Source organism: Anomaloglossus baeobatrachus, chromosome 5, assembly GCF_048569485.1.
Source record: "Anomaloglossus baeobatrachus isolate aAnoBae1 chromosome 5, aAnoBae1.hap1, whole genome shotgun sequence".
In the NCBI taxonomy this organism is placed as follows: domain Eukaryota; kingdom Metazoa; phylum Chordata; class Amphibia; order Anura; family Aromobatidae; genus Anomaloglossus; species Anomaloglossus baeobatrachus.
In genome coordinates, this window is record NC_134357.1 from 590,267,674 (window position 1) to 590,290,875 (window position 23,202).

Consider the following 23,202-nt stretch of genomic DNA (forward strand, 5'->3'; position numbering starts at 1 on the left):
GTTATACCGGCTGTACATATATAATTATATACAGGAGATGCCCAGGTTATACCGGCTGTACATATATAATTATATACAGGAGATGCCCAGGTTATACCGGCTGTACATATATAATTATATACAGGAGATGTCCAGGTTATACCGGCTGTACATATATAATTATATACGGGAGATGCCCAGGTTATACCAGCTGTACATATATAATTATATACATGAGATGCCCAGGTTATAGCAGCTGTACATATATAATTATATACAGGAGATGTCCAGGTTATACCGGCTGTACATATATAATTATACACAGGAGATACCCAGGTTATACCGGCTGTACATATATAATTATATACAGGAGATGCCCAGGTTATACCGGCTGCACATATATAATTATATGCAGGAGATGCCCAGGTTATACCAGCTGTACATATATAATTATATACAGGAGATGTCCAGGTTATACCGGCTGCACATATATAATTATATGCAGGAGATGCCCAGGTTATACCAGCTGTACATATATAATTATATACAGGAGATGTCCAGGTTATACCAGCTGTACATATATAATTATATACAGGAGATGTCCAGGTTATACCGGCTGTACATATATAATTATATACAGGAGATGTCCAGGTTATACCGGCTGTACATATATAATTATATACAGGAGATACCCAGGTTATACCGGCTGTACATATATAATTATATACAGGAGATGTCCAGGTTATACCAGCTGTACATATATAATTATATACAGGAGATGCCCAGGTTATACCGGCTGTACATATATAATTATATACAGGAGATGCCCAGGTTATAGCAGCTGTACATATATAATTATATACAGGAGATGCCCAGGTTATACCAGCTGTACATATATAATTATATACAGGAGATACCCAGGTTATACCAGCTGTACATATATAATTATATACAGGAGATGCCCAGGTTATACCGGCTGTACATATATAATTATATATAGGAGATGTCCAGGTTATACCGGATGTACATATATAATTATATACAGGAGATGCCAGGTTATACCGGCTGTACATATATAATTATATACAGGAGATGTCCAGGTTATACCGGCTGTACATATATAATTATATACAGGAGATGCCCAGGTTATACCGGCTGTACATATATAATTATATACAGGAGATGCCCAGGTTATACCGGCTGTACATATATAATTATATACAGGAGATGTCCAGGTTATACCGGCTGTACATATATAATTATATACGGGAGATGCCCAGGTTATACCAGCTGTACATATATAATTATATACATGAGATGCCCAGGTTATAGCAGCTGTACATATATAATTATATACAGGAGATGTCCAGGTTATACCGGCTGTACATATATAATTATACACAGGAGATACCCAGGTTATACCGGCTGTACATATATAATTATATACAGGAGATGCCCAGGTTATACCGGCTGCACATATATAATTATATGCAGGAGATGCCCAGGTTATACCAGCTGTACATATATAATTATATACAGGAGATGTCCAGGTTATACCGGCTGCACATATATAATTATATGCAGGAGATGCCCAGGTTATACCAGCTGTACATATATAATTATATACAGGAGATGCCCAGGTTATACCGGCTGTACATATATAATTATATACAGGAGATGCCCAGGTTATACCGGCTGTACATATATAATTATATACAGGAGATGCCCAGGTTATACCGGCTGTACATATATAATTATATACAGGAGATGCCCAGGTTATACCGGCTGTACATATATAATTATATACAGGAGATGCCCAGGTTATAGCAGCTGTACATATATTATTATATACAGGAGATGCCCAGGTTATACCAGCTGTACATATATAATTATATACAGGAGATACCCAGGTTATACCAGCTGTACATATATAATTATATACAGGAGATGCCCAGGTTATACCGGCTGTACATATATAATTATATATAGGAGATGTCCAGGTTATACCGGATGTACATATATAATTATATACAGGAGATTCCCAGGTTATACCGGCTGTACATATATAATTATATACAGGAGATGTCCAGGTTATACCGGCTGTACATATATAATTATATACAGGAGATGTCCAGGTTATACCGGCTGCACATATATAATTATATGCAGGAGATGCCCAGGTTATACCAGCTGTACATATATAATTATATACAGGAGATGCCCAGGTTATACCGGCTGTACATATATAATTATATACAGGAGATGCCCAGGTTATACCGGCTGTACATATATAATTATATACAGGAGATGCCCAGGTTATAGCAGCTGTACATATATAATTATATACAGGAGATGCCCAGGTTATACCAGCTGTACATACATAATTATATACAGGAGATACCCAGGTTATACCAGCTGTACATATATAATTATATACAGGAGATGCCCAGGTTATACCGGCTGTACATATATAATTATATATAGGAGATGTCCAGGTTATACCGGATGTACATATATAATTATATACAGGAGATGCCAGGTTATACCGGCTGTACATATATAATTATATACAGGAGATGCCCAGGTTATACCGGCTGTACATATATAATTATATACAGGAGATGCCCAGGTTATACCAGCTGTACATATATAATTATATACAGGAGATGTCCAGGTTATACCAGCTGTACATATATAATTATATACAGGAGATGCCCAGGTTATACCAGCTGTACTTATATAATTATATACATGAAATGCCCAGGTTATACCGGCTGTACAGATACAATTATATACAGGAGATGTCCAGGTTATACCAGCTGTACATATATAATTATATACAGGAGATGTCCAGGTTATACCGGCTGTACATATATAATTATATACAGGAGATGTCCAGGTTATACCGGCTGTACATATATAATTATATACAGGAGATGCCCGGGTTATACCGGCTGTACATATATAATTATATACAGGAGATTCCCAGGTTATACCGGCTGTACATATATAATTATATACAGGAGATGTCCAGGTTATACCAGCTGTACATATATAATTATATACAGGAGATGTCCAGGTTATACCGGCTGTACATATATAATTATATACAGGAGATGTCCAGGTTATACCGGCTGTACATATATAATTATATACAGGAGATACCCAGGTTATACCGGCTGTACATATATAATTATATACAGGAGATGTCCAGGTTATACCAGCTGTACATATATAATTATATACAGGAGATGCCCAGGTTATACCGGCTGTACATATATAATTATATACAGGAGATGCCCAGGTTATAGCAGCTGTACATATATAATTATATACAGGAGATGCCCAGGTTATACCAGCTGTACATATATAATTATATACAGGAGATACCCAGGTTATACCAGCTGTACATATATAATTATATACAGGAGATGCCCAGGTTATACCGGCTGTACATATATAATTATATATAGGAGATGTCCAGGTTATACCGGATGTACATATATAATTATATACAGGAGATGCCAGGTTATACCGGCTGTACATATATAATTATATACAGGAGATGTCCAGGTTATACCGGCTGTACATATATAATTATATACAGGAGATGCCCAGGTTATACCGGCTGTACATATATAATTATATACAGGAGATGCCCAGGTTATACCGGCTGTACATATATAATTATATACAGGAGATGTCCAGGTTATACCGGCTGTACATATATAATTATATACGGGAGATGCCCAGGTTATACCAGCTGTACATATATAATTATATACATGAGATGCCCAGGTTATAGCAGCTGTACATATATAATTATATACAGGAGATGTCCAGGTTATACCGGCTGTACATATATAATTATACACAGGAGATACCCAGGTTATACCGGCTGTACATATATAATTATATACAGGAGATGCCCAGGTTATACCGGCTGCACATATATAATTATATGCAGGAGATGCCCAGGTTATACCAGCTGTACATATATAATTATATACAGGAGATGTCCAGGTTATACCGGCTGCACATATATAATTATATGCAGGAGATGCCCAGGTTATACCAGCTGTACATATATAATTATATACAGGAGATGTCCAGGTTATACCAGCTGTACATATATAATTATATACAGGAGATGTCCAGGTTATACCGGCTGTACATATATAATTATATACAGGAGATGTCCAGGTTATACCGGCTGTACATATATAATTATATACAGGAGATACCCAGGTTATACCGGCTGTACATATATAATTATATACAGGAGATGTCCAGGTTATACCAGCTGTACATATATAATTATATACAGGAGATGCCCAGGTTATACCGGCTGTACATATATAATTATATACAGGAGATGCCCAGGTTATAGCAGCTGTACATATATAATTATATACAGGAGATGCCCAGGTTATACCAGCTGTACATATATAATTATATACAGGAGATACCCAGGTTATACCAGCTGTACATATATAATTATATACAGGAGATGCCCAGGTTATACCGGCTGTACATATATAATTATATATAGGAGATGTCCAGGTTATACCGGATGTACATATATAATTATATACAGGAGATGCCAGGTTATACCGGCTGTACATATATAATTATATACAGGAGATGTCCAGGTTATACCGGCTGTACATATATAATTATATACAGGAGATGCCCAGGTTATACCGGCTGTACATATATAATTATATACAGGAGATGCCCAGGTTATACCGGCTGTACATATATAATTATATACAGGAGATGTCCAGGTTATACCGGCTGTACATATATAATTATATACGGGAGATGCCCAGGTTATACCAGCTGTACATATATAATTATATACATGAGATGCCCAGGTTATAGCAGCTGTACATATATAATTATATACAGGAGATGTCCAGGTTATACCGGCTGTACATATATAATTATACACAGGAGATACCCAGGTTATACCGGCTGTACATATATAATTATATACAGGAGATGCCCAGGTTATACCGGCTGCACATATATAATTATATGCAGGAGATGCCCAGGTTATACCAGCTGTACATATATAATTATATACAGGAGATGTCCAGGTTATACCGGCTGCACATATATAATTATATGCAGGAGATGCCCAGGTTATACCAGCTGTACATATATAATTATATACAGGAGATGCCCAGGTTATACCGGCTGTACATATATAATTATATACAGGAGATGCCCAGGTTATACCGGCTGTACATATATAATTATATACAGGAGATGCCCAGGTTATACCGGCTGTACATATATAATTATATACAGGAGATGCCCAGGTTATACCGGCTGTACATATATAATTATATACAGGAGATGCCCAGGTTATAGCAGCTGTACATATATTATTATATACAGGAGATGCCCAGGTTATACCAGCTGTACATATATAATTATATACAGGAGATACCCAGGTTATACCAGCTGTACATATATAATTATATACAGGAGATGCCCAGGTTATACCGGCTGTACATATATAATTATATATAGGAGATGTCCAGGTTATACCGGATGTACATATATAATTATATACAGGAGATTCCCAGGTTATACCGGCTGTACATATATAATTATATACAGGAGATGTCCAGGTTATACCGGCTGTACATATATAATTATATACAGGAGATGTCCAGGTTATACCGGCTGCACATATATAATTATATGCAGGAGATGCCCAGGTTATACCAGCTGTACATATATAATTATATACAGGAGATGCCCAGGTTATACCGGCTGTACATATATAATTATATACAGGAGATGCCCAGGTTATACCGGCTGTACATATATAATTATATACAGGAGATGCCCAGGTTATAGCAGCTGTACATATATAATTATATACAGGAGATGCCCAGGTTATACCAGCTGTACATACATAATTATATACAGGAGATACCCAAGTTATACCAGCTGTACATATATAATTATATACAGGAGATGCCCAGGTTATACCGGCTGTACATATATAATTATATATAGGAGATGTCCAGGTTATACCGGATGTACATATATAATTATATACAGGAGATGCCAGGTTATACCGGCTGTACATATATAATTATATACAGGAGATGCCCAGGTTATACCGGCTGTACATATATAATTATATACAGGAGATGCCCAGGTTATACCAGCTGTACATATATAATTATATACAGGAGATGTCCAGGTTATACCAGCTGTACATATATAATTATATACAGGAGATGCCCAGGTTATACCAGCTGTACTTATATAATTATATACATGAAATGCCCAGGTTATACCGGCTGTACAGATACAATTATATACAGGAGATGCACAGGTTATACCGGCTGTACATATATAATTATATACAGGAGATTCCCAGGTTATACCGGCTGTACATATATAATTATACACAGGAGATACCCAGGTTATACCGGCTGTACATATATAATTATATACAGGAGATTCCCAGGTTATACCGGCTGTACATATATAATTATATACAGGAGATGCCCAGGTTATACCAGTTGTACATATATAATTATATACAGGAGATACCCAGGTTATACCGGCTGTACATATATAATTATATACAGGAGATGTCCAGGTTATACCGGCTGTACATATATAATTATATACAGGGGTTGTCCAGGTTATACCAGCTGTACATATATAATTATATACAGGAGATACCCAGGTTATACCGGCTGTACATATATAATTATACACAGGAGATACCCAGGTTATACCGGCTGTACATATGTAATTATATACAGGAGATGCCCAGGTTATACCGGCTGTACATATATAATTATATTCAGGAGATGCCCGGGTTATACCGGCTGTACATATATAATTATATACAGGAGATACCCAGGTTATACCGGCTGTACATATATAATTATATACAGGAGATGTCCAGGTTATACCGGCTGTACATATATAATTATATACAGGGGTTGTCCAGGTTATACCAGCTGTACATATATAATTATATACAGGAGATACCCAGGTTATACCGGCTGTACATATATAATTATATACAGGAGATACCCAGGTTATACCAGCTGTACATATATAATTATATACAGGAGATGCCCAGGTTATACCGGCTGTACATATATAATTATATACAGGAGATGTCCAGGTTATACCGGCTGTACATATATAATTATATACAGGAGATGTCCAGGTTATACCGGCTGTACATATATAATTATATACAGGAGATGCCCAGGTTATACCGGCTGTACATATATAATTATTATAATTATATACAGGAGATGCCCGGGTTATACCAGCTGTACATATATAATTATATACAGGAGATGCCAGGTTATACCGGCTGTACATATATAATTATATACAGGAGATGTCCAGGTTATACCGGCTGTACATATATAATTATTATAATTATATACAGGAGATGCCCGGGTTATACCAGCTGTACATATATAATTATATACAGGAGATGCCAGGTTATACCAGCTATACATATATAATTATATACAGGAGATGCCCAGGTTATACCGGCTGTACATATATAATTATATACAGGAGATGTCCAGGTTATACCGGCTGTACATATATAATTATATACAGGAGATGTCCAGGTTATACCGGCTGTACATATATAATTATATACAGGAGATGCCCGGGTTATACCAGCTGTACATATATAATTATATACAGGAGATGCCAGGTTATACCAGCTATACATATATAATTATATACAGGAGATGCCCAGGTTATACCAGCTGTACATATATAATTATATACAGGAGATGTCCAGGTTATACCGGCTGTACATATATAATTATATACAGGAGGTGCCCGGGTTATACCAGCTGTACATATATAATTATATACAGGAGATGTCCAGGTTATACCGGCTGTACATATATAATTATATACAGGAGGTGCCCGGGTTATACCGGCTGTACATATATAATTATATGCAGGAGATGCCCAGGTTATACTCGCTGTACATATATAATTATATACAGGAGATGCCCGGGTTATACCGGCTGTACATATATAATTATATACAGGAGATGCCCGGGTTATACCGGCTGTACATATATAATTATATACAGGAGATGCCCAGGTTATACCAGCTGTACATATATAATTATATACAGGAGATGCCCAGGTTATACCGGCTGTACATATATAATTATATACAGGAGATGCCCAGGTTATACCGGCTGTACATATATAATTATATACAGGAGATGCCCAGGTTATACCAGCTGTACATATATAATTATATACAGGAGATGCCCAGGTTATACCAGCTGTACATATATAATTATATACAGGAGATGCCCAGGTTATACCAGCTATACATATATAATTATATACAGGAGATGCCCAGGTTATACCGGCTGTACATGTATAATTATATACAGGAGATGCCCAGGTTATACCAGCTGTACATATATAATTATATACAGGAGATGTCCAGGTTATACCAGCTGTACATATATAATTATATACAGGAGATGCCCGGGTTATACCGGCTGTACATATATAATTACATACAGAGCATACCCAGGTTATACCAGCTGTACATATATAATTATATACAGGAGATACCCAGGTTATACCGGCTGTACATATATAATTATATACAGGAGATACCCAGGTTATACCAGCTGTACATATATAATTATATACAGGAGATGCCCAGGTTATACCGGCTGTACATATATAATTATATACAGGAGATGCCCAGGTTATACCGGCTGTACATATATAATTATATACAGGAGATGCCCAGGTTATACCAGCTGTACATATATAATTATATACAGGAGATGTCCAGGTTATAGCGGCTGTACATATATAATTATATACAGGAGATGTCCAGGTTATACCGGCTGTACATATATAATTATATACAGGAGATGCCCAGGTTATACCGGCTGTACATATATAATTATATACAGGAGATGCCCAGGTTATACCGGCTGTACATATATAATTGCATACAGAGCATACCCAGGTTATACCGGCTGTACATATATAATTATATACAGGAGATACCCAGGTTATACCGGCTGTACATATATACTTACATACAGAGCATACCCAGGTTATACCATCAGTGACCACTATGACTATATTCATGCAGATCTTAGCAGTGGACAGTTCATCTGTTGCTTTGTGACCAGACATGAGTGCTCTGCCTTACCACCATTTCTTTTGCTTTTACAGAAAAACCACGTGTGAACAACATCCTGACCTCTGCGACTGAGCCGTACGACCTGTCCTTCTCCAGATCCTTTCAGAACCTCTCCCACCTCCCTCCGTCCTACGAGTCGGCCGTCAAGACCAATCCAAGTAAATATTCCTCTCTGAAGAAATTGAGTAGGTGCCATTCATTCCATTTCATGTTCGTTGCATTGGGCAGGTGGTCGATGTCAATGCCCATTCTCCAATGTCCAGTCTCCAATGTCCGGTCTCCAATGTCCGGTCTCCAATGTCCGGTCTCCAATGCCCGGTCTCCAATGTCCGGTCTCCAATGTCCGGTCTCCGATGCCCGGTCTCCGATGCCCGGTCTCCAATGCCTGGTCTCTAATGGCCGCTCTCCAATGCCCGCTCTCCAATGTCCGGTCTCCAATGTCCGGTCTCCAATGTCCGGTCTCCAATGCCCGGTCTCCAATGCCCGCTCTCCAATGCCCGCTCTCCAATGTCCGCTCTCCAATTCCCGGTCTCCAATGTTCGGTCTCCGATGTCCGGTCTCCGATGCCCGGTCTCCAATGCCCGGTCTCTGATGTCCGGTCTCTGATGTCCGGTCTCCAATGCCCGGTCTACAATACTCGCTCTCCAATGTCCGGTCTCCGATGCTTGGTCTCCTCCGATGCCCGTTCTCTGATGCCCGGTCTCTGATGCCCGGTCTCTGATGCCCGTTCTCTGAATCCCGGTCCACAATGCCCGGTCTACAATGTTTAGTCTACTATGTCTAGTCTACAATTTCCAGTCTACAATGTCCGGTCTACAATGTCCGGTCTACAATGTTTAGTCTACCATGTCTAGTCTACAATGTCCAGCCTACAATGCCCGGTCTACAATGTCTAGTCTACTTTGTCTAGTCTACCATGTCTAGTCTACAATGTCCGGTCTACAATGCCCGGTCTACGATGTTTAGTCTACCATGTCTAGTCTACAATGTCCTGTCTACAATGTCCGGTCTGTGAAGTCCGGTCTATGATGTCTGATCTCCATTGCTCGGTCTACGATGTTTAGTCTACAATGTCCGGTTTACAATGTCCAGTCAACCTTGCCTGGTATACGATGTTTAGTCTACAATGTCCGGTCTACAATGTCTGGTCTGTGAAGTCCGGTCTACGATGTCTGATCTCCAATGCCCGGTCTACGATGTATAGTCTACAATGTCTGGTCTACAATGTTAAGTCTACTATGTCCGGTCTACAATGCCCGGTCTACAATGTTTAGTCTACGATGTCTAGTCTACAATGTCCAGTCTAAAATGTCCGGTCTACAATGTCCGGTCTACGATGTTTAGTCTACCATGTCTAGTCTACAATGTCCTGTCTACAATGCCCAGTCTACAATGTTTAGTCTACCATGTCTAGTCTACAATGTCCTGTCTACAATGTCCGGTCTGTGAAGTCCGGTCTACGATGTCTGATCTCCAATGCCCGGTCTACGATGTTTAGTCTACCATGTCTAGTCTACAATGTCCGGTCTACAATGTCCAGTCTACAATGTCCGGTCTGTGAAGTCCGGTCTACAATGTCCTGTCTACAATGCCCAGTCTACAATGTTTAGTCTACCATGTCTAGTCTACAATGTCCTGTCTACAATGTCCGGTCTGTGAAGTCCGGTCTACAATGTCTGATCTCCAATGCCCGGTCTACGATGTTTAGTCTGCAATGTCCGGTCTACAATGTCTCCAGTGTTTTTCAGGCTCATCACGTTTTTGTGTCTGTGTCATCTGTATGAAAACTCTGTGATAGGTGGAGGCTCCATTTTTATCATGGAGCTTAAATCTGGTGCTGTGAATTTGGGTGTTGGTTATTATCCGGAACTCTTCATCACCCCCATAATCACCACCATCCAAATAATTCACACAGCTCAAGCCACCAAAGCCACCTGCTCCTTAAAATTCACTAAGACCTTTGCAGCAAATATTCAGAGGGCACTAGGAGAGAGAGCCTTCTTCTAAGCACTGCCTGCTTTCTTTTCAGCGAGCTTTTCCGCTCCCAGGAGAGTTATCAATTCATACTGGGATGTTGGAGATTTAGCGTTTATCTTGGTCATCGTCCCTTTATCAGCGTGGACATTCCTTTCTTGGTTCTTGGTTCTTTGATTTGTTGTCATTTTTAAGAAAAACATTGGAAAGACACCAATAGAAAGGAAAAGTTCTTATAGGAGAAATAGTACTAACTGTGGCGTATGTTTACAGGATGCAAAAGTTTCAGTTGCACTTAGCCCACCACCACGGCATACCACTGAGTATGACCATATTACCACCAAATTACACCACTGACTACGACCATACTACCACCAAGTTACACCACTGACTACGAACATGCTACCACCATGTTATGCCTCTGACTACGTCCATACTACCACCAAGTTACACCAATGACTACGACCATGCTACCACCATGTTACACTACTGACTACGACCATACTACCAAGTTACAGCACTGACTACGACCATACTACCACCAAGTTACACCACTGACTACGACCATGCTACCACCAAGTTACACCACTGACTACGACCATGCTACCACCATGTTACACCACTGACTACGACCATACTACCACCAAGTTACACCAATGACTACGACCATGCTACCACCATGTTACACTACTGACTACGACCATGCTACCACCAAGTTACACCACTGACTACGACCATACTACCACCAAGTTACACCAATGACTACGACCATGCTACCACCATGTTACACTACTGACTACGACCATACTACCACTAAGTAACATTACTGACTAAACCATGCTACCACCATGTTATGCCACTGACTACAACCATACTACTACCAAGTTACACCACTGACTACAACCATACTACCACCAAGTTACATCACTGACTACGACCATACTACCACCACGTTATACCACTGTCTGCGACAATACTACCCTCACGTTACGCCACTGACTACGACCATACTACCCTCACGTTACACCACTGACTACAACCATACTACCACCAAGTTACACCACTGACTATGACCGTAATACTACCAAGTTACACCACTGACTACGACTATACTACCAACAAGACACAGCATACCCACCATCAAGTTACAACACTGGCTACGACCATATAACCACTGAGTTACACCACCTACTACGACCATACTACCACCAAGTTACACCACTCACTACGAACATACTACCACCACGTTATGCCACTGACTACGACCATATTACCACCAAGTTACACCACTGGCTACAACCATACTACCAAGTTACAGCACTGACTACGACCACACTACTACCAAGTTACCCCACTGACAATGACCATGCTACTACCAAGTTCCACAAGTTCCACCACTGACTACGACAATACTACCACCAAGTTACACCACTGGCTACGACCATACAACTACCAAGTTACACCACTGGCTATGACCATACTACTACCAAGTTACACCACTGGCTACCACCATACTACTACCAAGTTACACCACTGGCTACGACCATACAACTACCAAGTTACACTACTGGCTACCACCATACAACTACCAAGTTACACCACTGGCTACGACCATACAACTACCAAGTTACACCACTGGCTACCACCATACTACTACCAAGTTACACCACTGGCTACGACCATACAACTACCAAGTTACACCACTGACTACGACCATACAACTACCAAGTTACACCACTGGCTACGACCATACAACTACCAAGTTACACTACTGGCTACCACCATACAACTACCAAGTTACACCACTGACTACGACCATACAACTACCAAGTTACACCACTGGCTACCACCATACTACTACCAAGTTACACCACTGGCTACGACCATACAACTACCAAGTTACACCACTGGCTACGACCATACAACTACCAAGTTACACCACTGGCTATGACCATACAACTACCAAGTTACACCACTGGCTACGACCATACAACTACCAAGTTACACTACTGGCTACCACCATACAACTACCAAGTTACACCACTGACTACGACCATACAACTACCAAGTTACACCACTGGCTATGACCATACAACTACCAAGTTACACCACTGGCTACGACCATACAACTACCAAGTTACACCACTGGCTACGACCATACAACTACCAAGTTACACCACTGGCTACGACCATACAACTACCAAGTTACACCACTGGCTACGACCATACAACTACCAAGTTACACCACTGGCTATGACCATACAACTACCAAGTTACACCACTGGCTATGACCATACTATCATGAAGTCACAAGACTAGCTACGACCATATTATCACCAAGTTATGGCACTTTTTGAACCCAAAGGTCACAGATGAAAGCCGACTCCACCGGCTCGTTTTGCACTGGACGGTTACGCCGCTGGACGCACCTTCCTCCCTTCCTCTGTCATCCTTGCCCATTTTTGTATCGAGAAAAACGGGCACGGATGACACCAGAGGGGAAATGGACAGACAACTCGCGAGTCCGGTCGCTTTCCGAGACGGCAGTAGACACAAGCACGGGAGGAAGGCGAGGCCTAGTTCTGCCAGAAGAATGCAAATTAATATTCCTCACTTCCTAAAACAAATTCCTAGATTTGCAGATGCACTTTTTTTTTAGATTAATTGCTTTTCACTGTCACTTCAGAGTTTTTACAGTCCCCCTCCTCCTCCTCCCTCCGCCGCAGACGAGGAGCCATAATTTACTGAGCAACCGGTTTAGCAAAGAAACAAATTGCTCATTTTGTGGTGACACACCCAATCTGCGGAGAACACAGGACCGTTCTGGAAGAGCAGAATTCATCAATGTCAGCTCCGGGGGCTGAAGGCCTGCTCTGCATATCTATGAATGGAGAGAGCCGACCACTCCATTTCCACCGCGGATAATGGGCCCGGCATTGGGGAAGGGGCCGGAGTGATGGTCTGACTCACCCGGGAAGGGTTTCTTAAATACTCTGCATATTAAGCATTATTTTTTTTTTTCGGAAAGACAAAAAGAGAAATTTCTAAAATGTTCCCGGAGCTTCGGTGAATATTTATTAACATTTTATCTCCGATGGTCGAGAACATAAATCACTCGGTGGCAGAATCGCCGACGTCAAGGAAGGGGCAAGGCCGAGGTTAACAGCAGGATTTCAATTAAAGGGCCCATGCCAGGCAGACATTATTTTTCTATTTTCATCACGATTTCCATTCCATGGTAGCGAAGAGTGAAGATGTTGAGAAGTGTAAATGTTAGATTCTTCTGATAGCGGGGGCTCTGACCGCTGGGACCCACAATATGGGACTGATGAAGATAGATGAGCTATGGTCTTCTCTACTACATTCTAACTTGGCATTTCAGAGCACAGTTCTTGATAAGGGTCCCAGATAATGTTCCTGTAATGATGTCCCCCATCCTGGCCACTTCTTTGTATACTGTATCCCATCTTGTGCCCCTTCCTGGTATAACGTTCTCCAATCTGAGCCCCTTTGTATAATAATGTCCCTCCATCCTGTCCCTGTCCTATAATAATGTCCACCATCCTTGCCCCATACCACTAATAATTTCTCCCATCATGGGCCTCTTCCTATAATAATGTCCCCCATCTTGGCAACTTCCTGTAATAATGTCCACCCTTCTGGGCCCTTCATGTAATAATGCCTCCCATCCTGGCCCCTTCTTGGTATAATGTCTTCCATCCTGTGCCTCATCATAATATATTGTCTCTCATCCTTTCCCCGTCCTAATGTCCCTATCCCAGCACCTTCATATAATAATGTTCCCCATTCTGGAGCCTTCCTGTAATATCCCTTATTCTGGACCCCTTTCTGTAATAATGTCCCCCATCCTGGGCCCAATTCCTCTAATAAGGTCCCCATCCTGAGCCTTTTCTGTAATAATGTCCCACATTCTAGACCCTTACAATAATAATGCCCCCCATCCTGGCCCTTTCCTGTAACAGTGTCCCCCATTCTGGGCTCTTGTGATATGATGTCCTCCATTCTGGCCCCTAGATGGTATAATGTTTCTTATCCTGGCTTTCTTGATGGGATAATGTCCTCCATCCTAGACCTAGCCTATAATGATGTCCCTCATCCTAGACCCCTTTCCTTTAATTATTTCCCCTGTTCTGGGCCCTTTCCTTTTATAATGTGCCCATCCTGGGCTCCTTCTTGGTAAAATGTTCCCCACCCTGGACCCATTCCTATAATAATCTCATCCTTCTTGGCCTCTTCCTGTAATATTGTCCCCCATTCTGAAACCCTTTCTGTAATAATGTTTCCTGTTCTTGACCCTTTCTTTAATAATGTCCCTCATCCTGGCCCCTTCTTGATATAATGCCCTAAAGTCCCCATCCTGGCCATGTCCTATTATAATATCCCCCATCCTAGCACTTTCCTTTAATAATGTCCCTATCCTGCCCTCTTTTCGCTAATAATGTCCCTATTCTGGGCCCTTCCTTTAATAGTGTTCCCAATCCTGGCCCCTACCTTTCATAGTTTCCCCTATTCTGGCCCCTTCCTGTAATAATGTCCCCTATTCTGGGTTCTTCCTGTAGTAATATCCCCATCCTGGCCCTGGCCATTTACTGTAATAATGTACCCAATCCTGACTCCTTCTTGTATAATGTACCATATTCTGAGACCTTCCTGTAATAATGTCCCCCATTCTGTGCATGTTCTGTAATAAATTCCCCCATTCTGGGCCCTTCCTGTACTTATGTCACCATCCTGACCTCTTTCTGTGATAATGTCCCCCATTCTGGGCCCTTCCTGTAATAATGTCCCCTATTCTGGGCCCCTTTCTTGTATAATGTCCCTCATCCTGGGCCTTTACTGTAATAATAACCCCCATTCTGGGCTTTTCCTGTAGAAATTTCCTATCCTGTCCCCTTTCCTGTAATAATGTCCCCCATCCGAACTCTTTTTTGTATAATGTACCATATTCTGAGCACTCCAGTAATAATGTCCCACACTCTGGGCACATCCTGTAATAAAGTCCCTCATTCTGGGCTCTTCCTGTAGTAATGTCACCCATCCTGGCCCCTTCCTGTATAATGTATTGTATTCTGAGCCTTTCCTGTAATAATGTCCCCCACTCTGAGCATGTCCTGTAATAAAGTCCTCCATTCTGGGCCCTTCATGTATCAATGTCCCTTTCCTGGCCTCTTTCTGTAATAATGTCCCCCATTCTGGGCCCTTCCTGTAATAATGTCCTTTATTCTGGGCCCTTTCTGTAATAATGTCCCCCACTTTGGCCACGTCCTGTAATAATGTCCTCCATTCTGGATATCTTCCCAGTATAATGTCCCCCATCCTGAACCTTCTCCAATAATATTGCTCCCATCCTTGCCTCTTGCTGTAATAATGTCCCCCATTCTGGGTCCTTCCTGTAATAATGTCCCCTATCCATGGCCCCTTCCTTGTATAAATGTCTCTCATCCTTTGACCCTTCCTTGTATAATGTCCACTGGGCTCTTTTTCATAATAATCTTACCTGTTTTGCCATTCTTCTCCAGCATACTTTAAAAAAAAATGATTCTTCTTACCTTCCCTCACTCACATGATGTGCAACGTTCTCTTCCATAGCTGGCGGAGAGGCCAGGAGTTGATGAGCAGCGGATGACGTCACTGCCATGAGCTGCCCATGATAGGCTCGTCCGCATCAGCTGCTGGCCTCTGATTGGCTAGCGGCGTGTATTCCAGTACAGGGAGACGGCGGGTCTCTAAATGTGCCTCCTCGGATAGGTAGAAAGGAGGAAATAGATAATTTAAAGGACATAAAAAGAATCTTTTGGAGGACTGACTGCAAACAATAGGCTCCAGTCTGACATCCAGAGAAGTGACTACCACAGGTCGGACCATCCTGCAACCATGGGACCGAAGACGACTTACAGCAATCTGAAGACAGTTTGCTTCATACCACAGACCAGGCCCAAACTCGAAAAGAAAAACAAACCCCAGCAGCCACCTCTGATGTCCTCAGCTCTACAGAGACCTCCAGAGACACCCCTGTAGCCCCCACCACTTCACACGCCTCACCCGAGACCCTCAGACACTGTCTATCTCAATTCGAAAGAGACTTTGTACAGTTTAAGGAAGAGCTTCAAAGAAACCTTGGGGAGAGAAATGCAAATGTCCAAGTAATGAAGGAGATAACTGAAATGTGAATACAGCTCTGCAGGAAATAGGAGGCGCAGCAAGAAAATGGCCGGCTGAGACAGGAGAGTAAAGCTAAAAATACAGACACCCAGGCATCTGAGCCAGGAGGACGCCATGGAAACAAGGAGTACAGACAACATGGCCTCCACTGACCAGGAGGGTGCCATGGAAACAGAAAGGAGTGGAGACTATATGGCCTCCACTGACCAGGAGGGTGCCATGGAAACAGAAAAGAGAGGAGACAACATGGCTTCCACTGACCAGGAAGGTGCCATGGAAACAGAAAGGACTGGAGACAACATTGTCTCAACTAGCCAGAAGGGTGCCATAGAAACATCGAGGAGGGCAGACAACATGGCCTCCACTGGCCAGAAGAGCACCAAAAAAACAGGAAGGATTGCTGACAATATGGCCTCCTCTGGCTAGGAGGGCAAAATGGAAACATGAAGGAGTGTAGACACCATGGCCTCCACTGGCCAGGAGGGCGCAATGGAAACAATGAGGAGTGCAAACAACATAGCCTTCACTGGCCAGGAGGTCGCCATAGAAACAAAGAGGAGTGGAGACAACATGGCCTTCACTGGCCAGGAGAGCACCAAAAAAACAGGAAGAATTGCTGACAATATGGCCTCCTCTGTCTAGGAGGTCGAAAAGGAAACACAGAGGAGTGCAGACACCATGGTCTCCACTAGCCAGGAGGGTGCAATGGAAACAATGAGGAGTGCAGACAACATAGCCTCCACTGGCTAGGAGGCAGAGATAACCCCAAGCAAATAACCCCAACAACATGACTGAACCTGAAACTAGACAAAAGTGAACCAGAAATCAGATCAATCGAAGAGAGAAGATAACCGGCCACAAGCAAAATCTCCAGCCCAAACCTCCAGCAGCATCCACGTAACCCACACATGACATCACAAAGTCCCGATACCGTCTGATAATGGACTCCACAACGCCCTTCAAGACAGCTCCTGGGAACTATGGAACCACATGGGCACAAAACAAAAAGAATAACATCCATATTCAAAATGGCAATATCTGGCTCCAGTACTTCAGAGACCTCTACAAAGTCATCCCAAAAGAAGAACTTAGCCAAGACATAAAAACATAACGGTAAAATTAAAGTCGATGGAGGAAGAAGTAAAAATCTCCTCCATAGGGTGTAGAAAAGCCGATTGTCTGGATGGAATCCCCCCAGAGATGCTGAAGTACGGCCATCTTGAAATAGAGGCTGCAATGGTTAAACTGTTTACTATTGTGCTGAGTGTCGGTTACTTCCTTCGAACCAGGAATCAAGGCCTCATCACACCCATCCACAAAAGTGGGTACAGGTATGACCCTGCCAACTACAGAGGCAGCTGTGATGCCCTGGCAAAACCAGGTAGTCGCAAAAGTGTTCATCCTCCTTGTCACCACCAGAAACCCACACAGCCATTAGAGCCTAGCCACCCCCTCATGATAATAAGGACACATCAGTGGGCGGGATCAGGTGGATGAGAACCTAGGGGTCCTGAGGTGTCAGAGGCAGGAACAGAACAGAAAAGAACAGAGTTGAGAGTTGAAGCTGATAGTTAAAGTGTGGAGGAGTTGTGTAGTGAAGTCAAGGTCTGACAGCAGAGGAGTCAGGGGTAGGGGCCCTTGGACAACCTGGCTAGGTGGCAGACAGTGAGCAGTGCCACAGTCGATGGAGATCCGGTCGCGGAAGACCTAAAGTGGACTGGGGCACAGTTGTAGCCCGCCGATGCCGACAGCGGGAATCCGGTCCAGAGACCATGCACAGTCGGGCTACCTGGACCCTAGGATGAGGAAGGTTGCAAGCCCCCTTGTTAATTCACCAGCAGAGGTTAAGTGTTTAGGCCTTGTTCTCCCAAAGCCCAGAGAGCGAAACGGAAGCCCAACGCGGGGGATAGGGTGTCTGCCAGAACCCACAGAGATCCCAAGGGTCAGATTTCGCGGGCCACAGCTCCCAAAATACATACAAAACCAGGAGTGGACTTCTCCGTTCCATGCGAAGTCGTCCAGCAAGAGAGACAAACATAACGTGCAGGAGGAAGGGACACCTGTTCACTAACTTGGTTGTGGGACCCGAATACACCCTCCAATGGCAGACGGTCACTGGCAACTTGGTTTACTACTGGACTTGTGTGAAGTTGCTGAACTGGAGTATACCATTGACCCCCGGTCCAATCTGGCGTGCCACCTCCAGCAGCCACCACTCCCGTGTTCCAACACGGGGCCCCGGGACTACACCTCCTCTACCCGTGGAGGGGATCCCATCTTGCTGCCCCGCTCCATCAGCCCTGGGCGCCCCATCACCAGGCAGCGGCGGTGTCACCATCCCTCACTGCAACCCACGGGTTGCATCACAGACAATTCCCCATGTACATAACCCCCCTTTTCCGTTGTGAGGACGGGCGGCCGTGCAAGCCCGGGTCCAGTCACCACTCGAACAGCAGCAGCGAACCCCGGATCCGAGCGGGTCCCTAGGGAAGCGGCAGCAGCCCCCGCCCGCAACACAGATTTGTCAGCAGCAACACGGGAAAACTGCTCAAGAGCATCCTGGACACGAGTATCCTCAGTTTCCTCATCGAGTACAACGTCCTCAGCAAAAGCCAAGCAGGGTTCATGGCAAACCACCGCACAACAGACCAGATTAACACCCTTCATAGCCTTATGCAGAGTCACAGCCACAACACAAAGCACGAGAAGATATATGCCTGATATGTGGACTTTAAAAAGGCATTCAACTCAGCAAAGCAGCTGAGCTTATTCCTGAAATTACTGGAGTGCGGAATAGGAGGAAAGACCTACCATGCCATCAAATGTTCCTACACCGAGAACCGCCGCAGCGTGAGGGTGAATGGTAGAAGAATGGCTTATTTCCAGCAGAGCCGCGGAGTCAGACAAAGCTGTAGCCTAAAGGGTACTTTACACGCTGCGATATCGGTACCGATATCGCTAGCAAGCGTACCCGCCCCGGTCGGTTGTGCGACACGGGCAAGTCGCTGCCCGTGGCGCACAACATCGCTTACACCCGTCACACGGACTTACCTTCCCTGCGACGTCACTATGGCCAGCGATCCGCCTCCTTTCTAAGGGGGTGGTTCGTGCGGCGTCACAGCGACGTCACACAGCAGACGTCCAATAGCAGAGGAGGGGCGGAGATGAGCGGCCGGAACATGCCGCAGACCTCCTTCCTTCCTCATTGCCGGTGAACGCAGGTATGGAGATGTTCGTCGTTCCTGTGGTGTCACACATAGCGATGTCTGCTGCCGCAGGAATGCCGAACAACATCGTACCTGCAGCAGCAACGATATTAAGGAAATGAACAACGTGTCAACGAGCAACGGTTTTTCACGTTTTTGCGCTCGTTGATCGTCGCTCCTTGGTGTCACATGCTGCGATGTCGCTAACGGCGCCGGATGTGCATCACTAACGACGTGACCCCGTCAATATATAGTTAGCGATGTCGCAGCGTGTAAAGCACCCTTAAGTCCAACGCTCCTCAATATTTACATCAATGAGTGTCCACTGCTCTGGAACCTTCTACAGCTCCAGGTTTCACACTCCATATCGTCTGAGTGACAATCGCTCTGGAATTATCGGCAGCACCAAGTTTCATATACCATGTTGTCTATAAGTGGCCACCACTGTGGAATACTCTACGGCACCAGATCTTACCGTTCATGACGCCCAGGAGAACTTCTTGATGTATGCAGATGACCTATTGCTGCTGTCACCAACTGAGAAAGGACTTCAAGACAACTTGAGACTTGTGGAGACATTCAGCTCCACATGGGCACTACCAATCAACCTAAAGAAAACCAACATCATGGTGTTCCAGAGGTGAAAGACAAGATTGGACCAGTACCCTTCATTTCTACTAAACAACTGCAGGAATGGATAAGTGTACCTACCTGGGCCTAGAAATTTACCAGTCAGGAAGCTTCAAACAAGTCATAGAGACCCTTAAAGATGTGTTGCAGAACCTTCTATGCCATCCGAAGGAAGCTCTACCATCTGCAGCTGCCTGTGAGGGTCTGGCTAAATATCTTCGATGCCATCTTCAACCCAATCCTCCTGTCCAGCAGAGAAATCTGGGTATGTGGGAGGTCCCTAGACTGGTCAAGGTGGGATTCCAGCCCAACAGGAATTTTTCACCTCGAATTTGGTAAGCACCAGGTTCATCAGTGCCCCTCCAACAGTGCCAGACAAGCCAAGCTGGGCAGATTCCCTCTACATCTAGCAGTCCTGACGATTGCTCACCTACATAGTTCGAGCAGTCATCACTATAAAGAATTGATACATGTAGGTGGTCCACACAAAGCAGAATCCCCGGTACGGCTAACCCAAACCCAACCGGACCAAATCACCAATTCCAGCAGCCTGACAAACGCTAAAATCACGAAGATGGTAGATGAGGACCCGGAGAGGTGTCAGTGATAGATAGAGGGATAGAGGATAGATGATAGATATTAGCACCAGTTTCCTCGGATTAAGCCGGTGTAATTCTTTGATTTGCCTTTCTTCTGGTTTCTTTGTGGGATACGGAATCATCGAGCTGGAAAATATTACTAAAGTCAGTAAACAACAGCTTGATGTCTTTGAATATCAAATGTAGCGCAGACAATTCTCAACCTCTGAGCGGTGTGGGAGGAAGCCGGCAGGAGGACCCCCGGTGCCCCCTCTCAGGTGCTGCGGCTGCTGGTAGAACAATCTAAAAATAACGTCTTTCCCTTGTCAACTTTATCCAAACAATTGTTCTTTCTGAGAGGTTCAGATCTTACAGCAAGAACAAAGAAACCCGGCGTTTCTACTGCTCTCTGGAGCTGCCACCATGGTGTCATCGCTTGTCATAGCCGTAATCGAGCATGTACGAAAGGCCCTGCAGCGAGGGATAGATGGATGGATGGATGGATGGATGGATGGATGGATGGCTAGATGGATGGATGGCTAGATGGATGGATGGCTAGATGGATGGATGGATGGATGGATGGACAGCTAGATGGATGGATGAATGGATGGATGGCTAGATGGATGGATGGATGGATGGATGGATGGCTGGATGGATGGACAGCTAGATGGATGGATGGCTAGATGGATGGATGTCTGGATGGATGGATGGATGGACGGCTAGATGGATGGATGGATGGATGGATGGATGGCTAGATGGATGGATGGATGAATGGACAGCTAGATGGATGGCTAGATGGATGGATGGATGGATGGATGGATGGATGGATGGATGGACAGCTAGATGGATGGATGAATGAATGGATGGCTAGATGGGTGGATGGATGGATGGATGGATGGATGGACAGCTAGATGGATGGATGGCTGGATGGATGGATGGATGGATGGACGGCTAGATGGATGGATGGATAGATGGATGGATGGCTGGATGGATGGATGGATGGATGGACGGCTAGATGGATGGATGGATGGATGGATGGATGGATGGCTAGATGGCTGGATGGATGGCTGGATGGATGGATGGATGGATGGATGCATGGATGGATGGCTAGATGGATGGATGGATGGATGGATGGACAGCTAGATGGATGGATGGCTAGATGGATGGATGGATGGATGGATGGATGGATGGATAGATGGATAGATGGATGGATGGATGGATGGATGGATGGACAGCTAGATGGATGGATGGCTAGATGGATGGATGGCTGGATGGATGGATGGATGGATGGATGGATGGATGGATGGATGGATAGATGGATGGATGGATGGATGGATGGATAGATGGATGGATGGATGGATGGATGGATAGATAATAGATATGACAGTGTTTGGTTTCAGTCACGCTGAGGCTTATATAATATATACACTGAAGTCTCATC

General features: G+C 43.5%; 1 protein-coding gene across 8 annotated transcripts in view; it reads left to right on the plus strand.

The window, feature by feature from the left end:
* The window catches only part of SHISA6 (shisa family member 6), a 413,757-nt gene that overhangs the window by 383,473 nt on the left and 7,082 nt on the right, over positions 1-23,202 (plus strand). For 6 of the 8 annotated variants that reach the window (XM_075351450.1, XM_075351451.1, XM_075351453.1 and 3 more), the window contains one exon: positions 9,223-9,375. In XM_075351450.1, coding sequence (XP_075207565.1) covers positions 9,223-9,375 — 153 coding nt within the window. The remainder of the gene's footprint in view (positions 1-9,222; positions 9,376-23,202) is intronic. The other 2 variants (XM_075351452.1, XM_075351458.1) reach the window with 1 other exon arrangement.